The sequence below is a fragment of the Aplysia californica genome, unplaced genomic scaffold (assembly GCF_000002075.1).
Source record: "Aplysia californica isolate F4 #8 unplaced genomic scaffold, AplCal3.0 scaffold00634, whole genome shotgun sequence".
Lineage (NCBI taxonomy): Eukaryota > Metazoa > Mollusca > Gastropoda > Aplysiida > Aplysiidae > Aplysia > Aplysia californica.
This window is the reverse complement of record NW_004797904.1, coordinates 209,585-219,089: the sequence shown is the minus strand read 5'-3', so window position 1 is coordinate 219,089 and position 9,505 is coordinate 209,585. Positions and strand designations below refer to the sequence as shown.

General features: G+C 40.8%; 1 protein-coding gene across 1 annotated transcript; it reads left to right on the top strand.

Moving 5' to 3' along the window:
* The first annotated feature begins 4,007 nt into the window (after window positions 1-4,007).
* Window positions 4,008-5,033, top strand: LOC101851830. Its single transcript, XM_035972267.1, has 2 exons — window positions 4,008-4,338; window positions 4,501-5,033. Exons 1-2 carry the CDS (start codon window positions 4,008-4,010, stop codon window positions 5,031-5,033), a joined length of 864 nt encoding a protein of 287 aa, XP_035828160.1.
* Window positions 5,034-9,505: the final 4,472 nt, after the last annotated feature.

Below are 9,505 nucleotides of genomic sequence, written 5' to 3'. Positions count from 1 at the left end.
AGACCATTTTAGAGAAGAAAATTTTTCGGTCGCTACACCTGGAACCGAACCCGGGACCTTTGAATGAGAGGCCAACACCTTAACCTCTGGGCCACGAGAGCCCCCACTTTTCTTATGCGCCTACCGACATAGCTCGGCCACAGTTGGACCGCTCTGTCCACTAAACGAGACGTTTTTCCAACACCCAAAGAGCGTGATCATGCAAAAAGTGCGTGAAGCGCCTCAACTACATCTCCTACTCGCCACCTCAGTTCTTTCTTGTCCTATCTCTTTCTAAACAGTGAAAATGTGACTTCTTCTTCAGCTAACTCTTTGTCTTATTTAACTGTTATCAAAAATGGAGATAGGACAAGAGAGCACTGAGGTCTCTTACTGGCTTCTTAGTTATATGGTTGAAGAATACATATCATCAGTGTCATAGGCTGCTCCTCCCTCCTCTCCAGGATCCATGAAAGGGTTTATTTGCTGATCGTGCCAGTTACCAGCTGGTTGGACATCTGGATTTTTCACGCAGGTTGCTGTCTCTCCCCGATTAAACCACAACACCACGCACGCTGGTCTGAAACCCTTTCGTTTTTAATGTAGCTGTTTTACGCTCCTTTCAACACAATTTTGAGTCTGTTTAGAAAAAAACAACAAACAAACAAGGGAAGACGAACAAAAAGAAGACGGTTTTGCGATTTCCTTTCGTTTATGATTAGTTGTCATTCTACATTTCAATGTAGATGTTTTACGTCTTCACCGACTAAATGTAGATTATCAATTAGAAGACAGACTTCGATCCCCCCTGCCAGCGTCAAACCTGGGCCCCCCCCCCCCAATATGACTGAAGTTGTCTATAGGTCATTCCTGAAGGGGATAATATTACCACGTTCTTATGCAAAGTATAATTGTAAATGGGTTGATTTAAAAATGGCATGCTCATACTGTGCCGGGACAACATTGAGAAACTGCTGCTTTTTCTTTCCTCATCCTTAATATCGTCTTTTTTTTCTCTGTTCCTTTTTATGTTTGTCACTCTCATGTTAACTGTTATTTTTGGGGTGCCTTGATACTCGAAGCAGACTTTGTGCTGTTGAAGCTAGAAAGGAACGAGTAAGCCTGGTTCCCCGTTTGGACTTCTCTGTTTACATCCACCCATTGGCGCTCATAATTATGACGTTATGCTGTTTCGAGGGCCGTAAAACCATACTAAAACTAAATTAAAACTGAGCTGAGAACGATATACCATCTCAGTAGAAAGGCCTAGATAACGGTAACATTGAAACAAAAACTCCGCTGACAGTGAGTAAACGCACGTCTCCTCAATAATTAATTATTTACTCAGACATCAGATCATGTCACCACTCACCACCACCATCATATAAAAAAATCAGCTTTGCTCTTAGATCCTTGACATACATCTATATTCCTTGGATCTCTAGCTTTAACCCTTACATGCTATAATAATTATATTCGTAATACATTATTGGACACTATCATAATATGCACTCTTTCTACTAATCAGATAGCGTCAATCGCACAGAAATGGACAAGGGACTAAACAAAAAAAAAAGAAAAAATTCAAGGCCGGGATTGTGGATAAAAGAGAAGTTCCACACGACCTGGGGTCTCCTACGTGTGACGGCCAAGTGCTTGACCTGTCGTGGGGGGAGGGAATTTCAAATCGGATGTTGAGGACGTAAAACCAGCTGATCCTGCAGGAAAGGTTGTGCACACTTAGTCAGTCTTTTCCTTCCTTCCTTCATTCTCCGATCTTCAGGTAGCTGAGATGGAGACTTTTGTCTTCCTAGATAAGGGCAAAAAAATCTCGAAGGACCAGTGTGTACGATGCGTAGGACTACGTTACAAACCTTTTGGAGGTTAAAATTTGCAGCAGACAGGCTTTGACTCCCAAGAGCAATACTGTTTACAGCTTTTGTCTTTTAGAATTCACCTCACAAATATTTAGGCTTAGTGTTGAGTTATTTCTTATGTATTATGTATTTATTCAGGTTGTGTAAAAATTCAAAATTCAAATATTCCGTTCTTTAAAAAAATATCCCTATCACACCAGTAAACGCATAATAAGACAAGACACATCTTACACCTTTCTTGATTCAAAGCGTATTGACTCACTCTGTCTCACGAGGGAGAATATGGAGAATTCAAGACCAAAAGGGGGGGAATTAAATCTTGGGCAATTTAGTGACTCCAGATTTACCGCACGAATAAGTCTGTATCATGCAGACCGCTTGAGAAATAATAATTTATTGATATCGATGGACTGTGAATTGCCCCGCTCTTTATTCAAATGTCAACGGATAATCGACATAATAATAAATGTTTAATTTTCTCGGCAACGATCGCTTAGAATGGGTGGGGAGGGGGGTATTATTATTTTATGAATGGTTCTAACATACGACTGTAGTATATATTTATACTCCGGTATTACGTTATTGATAATGGTGTGTAATGTTCCAACTCATAGCTATAATCTTCTTCTTGTTAAATGTAAGTTTTGGGGGGATAAACATTTACAAACAATTTCAACTAGAGCTGTAATGTTTAGACTTCTTCGGTGTACATCTATTTTATTTGCCTATGCAGTCTTGAGATTTGAAATCAGGCACTTGATAGATTCTAATTATTATAGTAGGCATACACATCCCTCCCCCCCTCCTACCTCCCCCCCCCCCTTTAAAAAACCCCCACCTTATATTGTGTGTTACTTAAACATATCAGGGAGATTTAAGTACAAAATTGAACAAGCACTGAAGTTACGATAATTTCTGAAATTGCACACTGTATGAACGATAATTCTGTATTACCAGCTTCGGGTAAAGAAGTTATTTAGCACTAAAGTCAAGGCTATTTCTAAAATTGCTTTTGGGAAAGAAGTTTGTAAACATTCAGGTAACAATTAGTAATAAAATAACAGTAAAAGTGGGCCAACAGGGTACATTGCCTTTGAGACATGAGATTGACTTTGTTTCTTTTTAAAGCTTCTGTGTCACGGGAGGCTACGCTTTTCAATACGTCTATTTATTTAAAAGATATGCTGACTGCTAAGTGAGAGTTGACTCATGTGAAGCTGATGGTAGCAAGACTATGTATGATGTTCTCATCTACTATTCACTCATCTCTTTATCCGCGATGCTGCTCGGAAAGTTTTGAGGTGCCTCTATGTTTTAATTTCTCGTATACTGTTATTGTCTTGTGTAAGATAGCCCCTGAAAGTTAGGTTTTGAAGCGGCATTTTACTTTCAAATTTGTCATACGATCTATCATTTTCTTGTGTTAGTTTTTTTGTGCTCGTGGTTGTAGTAGAAGTAATAGTAGTAATAATAGCAGTGGTGGTAGTAGTAGTAGTAGGTAGTAGTAGTAGTAGTAGTAGTAGTAGTAGTAGTAGTAGTAGTAGTAGTAGTGGTAGTAGTAGTGGTAGTAGTAGTAGTAGTAGTAGTAGTAGTAGTTGTTGTAGTAGTAGTAGTAGTAGTTGTTGTAGTACATTACAGTAGTCTGTAGTTGTAATAGTAGTAGTAGTAGGAGGAGGAGGAGGAGGAAGAGGGGGAGGAAGAGGATGATAAGGAGGAGGAGGGTGTGAATAGGAGAAGGAAGAAGACAAGGAAACGAAAGAGGAAGAGAAGGAGGAGAAAGAGGAGAAAGAGGAGGAGGGAGAAAAAGACAAGAAGAAAAGGAAAGGTGGAGCAGTATACACAAATTATAGCGAATTATTGTATACAGACGTAGATATTTTATGTCATGCATGGGTGTGTTTTTGTATGTGTATGTGTGTGTGTGTGTGCGTATGTGTGTGTGTGTGTGTGTGTGTGTGTGTGTGTGTGTGTGTGTGTGTGTGTGCGTGTCTTTGTGTGTGTGTGTCTGGGTCTGTGTACATAGACTATCTACATCAAATTGAATTATAACTGTAATTAACAGTGTGCATTGCCATTTTTTCTATTTATATACGGCAGCTCCAGGGATAGTCCAAACAAGAATTCTGGAAAACGTTTTTCCAGTAATGCGAAATGGGCCCTGAAGACAACAGCTCTGTGACGTCACTTGCACTGCAACAGGGCGGGCTGGTGGACGATGACGTCTTAAGGATCTTCATTCTCGTTTTCTTTGTTGTTGCTTTGGGAACCATCAGCTTCTTCGGCATCGTTTTCAACGCCATCAATATAATCGTCTTCATCAAGCAAGGTTTTAAAGACACAGTCAACATCGCTTTGTTCAGCTTGGCCATTTCCGATTTGGGAGCTGTCGTTCCTCTTTTGTGGGAGAGTATCTGTTTTAACCCTTCCTTCGCCAACGCCGATCTTCCCTTTGACACACAAGACATCGTGTACCTTACGGCAGGTTGGCCTCACGTTTGTTTCGCGCGCATCACAAGTTGGATCACGGCTTTTATTACGTTTGAGAGGTGCCTGTGCATCGCTTTGCCTCTAAAAGTGAAAAGAATTATAACACCAAGACGCACAATAGTTGTAATTATTTGCATTTACTTCACCATGATTGCAGGTGTCGTACCTGTTTACTATTCCGTTCGTCTGAGGTCCAAGTTTTTTGCTCAAAGAAATACGACGAAGATAGGGCTCGTTTACATTCCTAACGGCACATTTATAGAGAAATTTTCTATTTTGATTAATGCCTTCGCCCAGTTCGCCTCTTTCTTTGCGGTCATCGTGAGCAGTGCCATTCTCGTTCAGAGTCTTGTGCGAAAGTCAAAATGGCGGCAGTCGACTTCGAGTACGGCTGGGCAGGAATCTTTTTCAAACAGAGACAAAAAGGTTGTCAAGATGATTCTTATCATCGCAGTTATATTCATAGCTTGCTTCCTGCCTAGTGCAGTTACGTTTATTGCTCAGAGTATCACGCCAGAGTATAACATCGTTGGTAGATTTCAAAATATGTTCTTACTTACGTGGGCCATTTTCACGTCGGTGGCTGCGGTGAACTCTTCGGTGAATATCTTCGTGTATTACAACATGAGCTCCAAGTACAAAGACATCCTGGACAAAATGCTCAGATTAAATAGAGAAAAGGGTTCGTAAGATACACGCAAAGGCATGATGATCTAACGAAATAACAAAGAAATTGAATGAAACATATTTTTTTTAAATTTGCGATCTTTTCAATGTCCTGAAATCTGAGGTAGCCGAATCGTTACTTCAAGAACTGGTTTTGGACACGTTTGTGTGTGTGTCTTTCTGCTGTTCTGGGATCATTTTTGTTTGTTCAGTCGGCAACATACTGGGTTATAGAGCGGATGGCCCTCATTGGAACCCCCAGTCGTAAATAAATGTGAAACGTGCTGACAAAATGAGTTACTTCTTGGATTTGAGCCTTATGGAAATAGATATATCACTCTTATTGTCTTATAAGTTTTAAAAAAATACATACGTATGAAATAATAACAGGCATATTATTACACTTAAAGAATATGGCATCAATAGAAAATCTACAAATTTGACCCTAGTGTTGATTTTTTTTGCCAATATCTTCATTTGTGGATTGCGAGAAGTAACTCATTTTGTCAGCACAGCTCACAAATTATGTTCTCACCCCCATTCAAATCTCTCACCATTTCTCATTAATGTTCTGGAACACAGTGATAACACAAAACTTTGAATATTCTATTGCTCGTATTGATAATGTAAAGAGATAGAAATTTCTTGAAGAACCTCCCTTAAAAATGATTTCAGAGTATTATTTAAAAGATTATACATCAATGCACAAGATTTCACACCTCTATAGGCACGAATCAAACCATGTCGAAAGCGAGCTGTGTCTATCAATCTATCTTTGTATCTATCTATCTATCTATCTATCTATCTATCTATCTATCTATCTATCTTTCTATCTATCTATCTATCTATCTATCTATCTATCTATCTATCTATCTATCTATCTATCTGTCTATATATCTATCTATCCGTCTATATATCTATCTATCCGTCTATCTGTCTATCAGATGAGCTTCAACAATTGCGAATGCAGTAAAACACAAATAAAAATCATTTTGAAATTTAAAAAAGACATAACTCCGCAATAACCGCGTAGGTGTAGATATTTCCAACCAGAAGATCAGGAGTGTGGCTGATAGATAGCAGTAAGAAGGGGCCAATGAGTAGCAGTAGAAAGGCTGCAGAAAGAGTCAGGAGCCCAGTGGACGGGGCAAAGTATGTGAGGGGGTGGGGGCAGAAAGTGAAGACGAAAGAGGACAACAGAACATTGCTAGAGAGCAGGAAAGGAGGTGAAAGGAGACAATTTTAGAGAAGAAATTTTTTCTGTCGCTACCTGGATTCGAACCCGGGAATGAGAGGTGAATACCTTAACTGCAAGGCCATGAGAGACCCCCGTTTGTTCATCTGAAAGCGAGACAATATTATCGTGACTTCCCCCTTCTCTAGCGAGGCCCAGAGCTTGTCAACACAAACTTGGAAGCTGAAGACGCCAGTGGCACCCCATCCATTTTTGTGTAACACGTCAAAACTCATTCTTTTGACAAAATATTGCAATAATGCTCTCTAGACAAAAGTCATGTTTCCATTTGGAAGGTCTCTGACTCTAAGCCTGACACCAGCAAAAAATGCCTCCTTGTGATGCGATTTTGCCTGCCACTATCCATGTTTCTTCCTAAAGGCGAGCAACGTGTAAAGGTAGTCTAATACCCGGGGCCCATTAGCAAGATCGGTCCGGTTCTTTTTCGGCTTCTTCGGAGGGAATGGAGGAACCCAATACAACACCCATCACTTAGAGCCATCACATGGATATTCTGTCCTGGGCACTCAGATGTGAAAGGCAATGAGGAGGCTGATAGGCTTGTAGGCAGGGCCGTGGTTGATGGTGAGGTGAAATTTGACAAAGGAGAAGTATGGAAGATCCTGGAGAAAAAGTTGCAGGATTAAGAAAACAGGGAGACAGCACAACACCACACAATCATTAGGATATGGGAAATGGGGATAGAGAGGGGAGAAGGAAGAAAGAAACGATTATCTGGAAAGGACAAACGTCGCCATAATCAGACAGCCACCGGAACAATCAGTGTGGATACCTTGTGGGCTTTGGTGCTGGGGGGAACAGAGCACTTTCGGACCTGTCCGGAGGGCAATGACGTTGTTGTCCAGGACAGGTAATACAGGTCCGGTTTGTTTCGGTTCGGATCAGTTTGGTCGTCGAGGCTAGCCAGATTTTTTTCATGGAGGGAGAAAAGCTACCATCGTGGCACAAACCGGACAAACCCGGAGATGACCGTCAAGAACAAACACAGTGTCTGGTGTCTGTTTATGAATATAGAGGAAAGGCCGGCAGGTAGTTTATTTGGTCTTCCAAGCCATTGGCCCTCATCACATAAAGCATGTACACTTTACCTTAATTGCAAAATGCTTCAGTGAAAACAGCAAATGGCATAAATGCCAGCAATTCAGGCAATCGGTTTTAGTTATTGGGTTTATTTATAATGTGCACTGAAGCCGCCAGAAACATAACAGAACCGAACTGATACTCCAATGGGGAGGGGGTATACGAGGTGAAACCGGAGCTCACTGGCAGGATGACGCTATTACTAGTGTAACGACCGCATTCATTTCTCCTGTGATTCAACCCACAGCTGTAGACAAGAGACGATTAACTTGGATGGGAAACCAGACCAGGAAATCGGTTATCACAACAATGGGTAATTTTTGCGCAATGGTTATGGCCTATTTTCTGGATTTAAAACAACTGCAACAACAAAAAAAAAAGAAAAATACAGTATAAGAAAAGCAGATCAAGTGAACAACAATTACTATAGTCTTGACATTTGTATAATAAATTTACATGAACACACACCGATTTTTTGTACACTAAAAATGCTACTTAAATCATGAGCGGTAAAAGAAGAAATGAAAGTGGTATTACGTCTCCAACGACACAATTTAAATCATTGTAAAGACAAGCTGCAACCCTGCCCTTCAGTGCTACGCCGGGATGAAAAGAATGCCGTGACTCAGCAGGAAGACCGAGGCACTCGAGGATAAAAATCCTAATAACACGGGAGTCAAACTCAAGACTAATGCGTGCGACAGTGAAGGCCATGAACGCTTTCCAACTTTCCCTGTCCTGGGCATGCCTCTTGATAGTATTTGTGAGTCAGCGTGGTGGAATCAGGCTCTCGTCAAAATAATGAAATCGACGAAAACAGCAGTTTTCTCCCTGCTTAGCAATTTTTATTAAATTGCTCAACACCTTTTATGTCCATTTACAAACAAATTCCTTTGAGAATTTCACCGAAAACGTTGATTAAAGGTACAAAAATATAAATTTACAGTTTCCATGGACTCTCCAGCTTTGGAATTTACCAAGCTTTGGCAGCCATTTTCTCGCTAATTTTACATCTTAAATCAGGTGGCCCCCACCTCCTTCAATCCAAAATATCTCCACTTCTATTGAAGAAGGATGGGTAAGTTTTCATTGCAAGCAAGGCAAATGAACAAGCTTGAAGATGATACCAATAACTCAATATGCCCAAAAATTGACGAGAGCCTGAATCCACCACGGTGCCTCACATTTCTTGTCTTCCTACTTTTAGTACACCATTCCCTGTGACTCTTCTTCAGGTTTCAGGTATCCTTCTCAGTGATCTCTTACCTTATGGATTTCAATCCAACACTTTCTTTGTTATACACCTGCCTGGCTTCCTGAGAGTATGTCCAATCCATCTCCATCGCCTTCTTCCCACCTCCTAATCGATCGGACTCTGTCTTGTTCTCATTAACACGTCTGACTTTCTCTACGTTCTGATATCGCTGTAAGCTTTGCCAAAGATCTGAATCAAACTGATAAAATCGGTTAGGTTTGCTTTGGTGACCAATTAGAAAGTGAGACTGTAGAGTTAATAGCTTAATTTCTTAGCCCACTTAAAACCTTACATATCTTAGACAAAATTTCCACTCCTCGTACGCCCGCGAAGTATGACGTCCTTAGGCAGTGAAGAGAGACTAAAGGTGAACAAAAATTGCCCCACTTGCATACACATAGCCGTGAAACAAGTGGGACATTGCCTCGTGTGCCAGGGACCTAAGTAAGACAGAAACAGACCTTTGGCTCCATTGAGAAGTACCTTTCCAGTGGACAGGAAAATATTAACTTTTAAAAGAGAAAAAACTCTCATTGCCGAGCTCTAAGAAAATCAAAAGTTTTCTTTAAAATACACAAAATCAAAACTGTACTATGTTTGTAAAAAGGACTGCCTACAGTAGATCATGTTGTCGACTATAAAGAGGTTCTTCCAAGGACGCACCCAACACAGACATGAAGGTTCCTGACAAACAAATCCTGAGCAAAGAGATATATTTCAGAACAAGAGTTCGCGGCAGTGATGTCATCCTCTTAAACGAACAGGGGGGGGGGGGGGGGGGGGGCTGGGCGTGAAAATCCTGGGACGCTGAGCGTCAAGAACATGCTCAGTCCAAAAGACAGATGAGTACTTTTTCAGACTCACAAGGAGAAGTCTCAAAGGCCTTAGAACGTAATCTACAAGCTG

Coding starts and splice junctions, on each gene's coding strand:
- LOC101851830 (XM_035972267.1), top strand. CDS start 4,008: ATGGGCCCTGAAGACAACAGCTCTGTGACGTCACTTGCACTGCAACAG. Junction 4,339..4,500: donor CATCGTGTACCTTACGGCAG/GTTGGCCTCACG, acceptor CCATGATTGCAG/GTGTCGTACCTGTTTACTAT.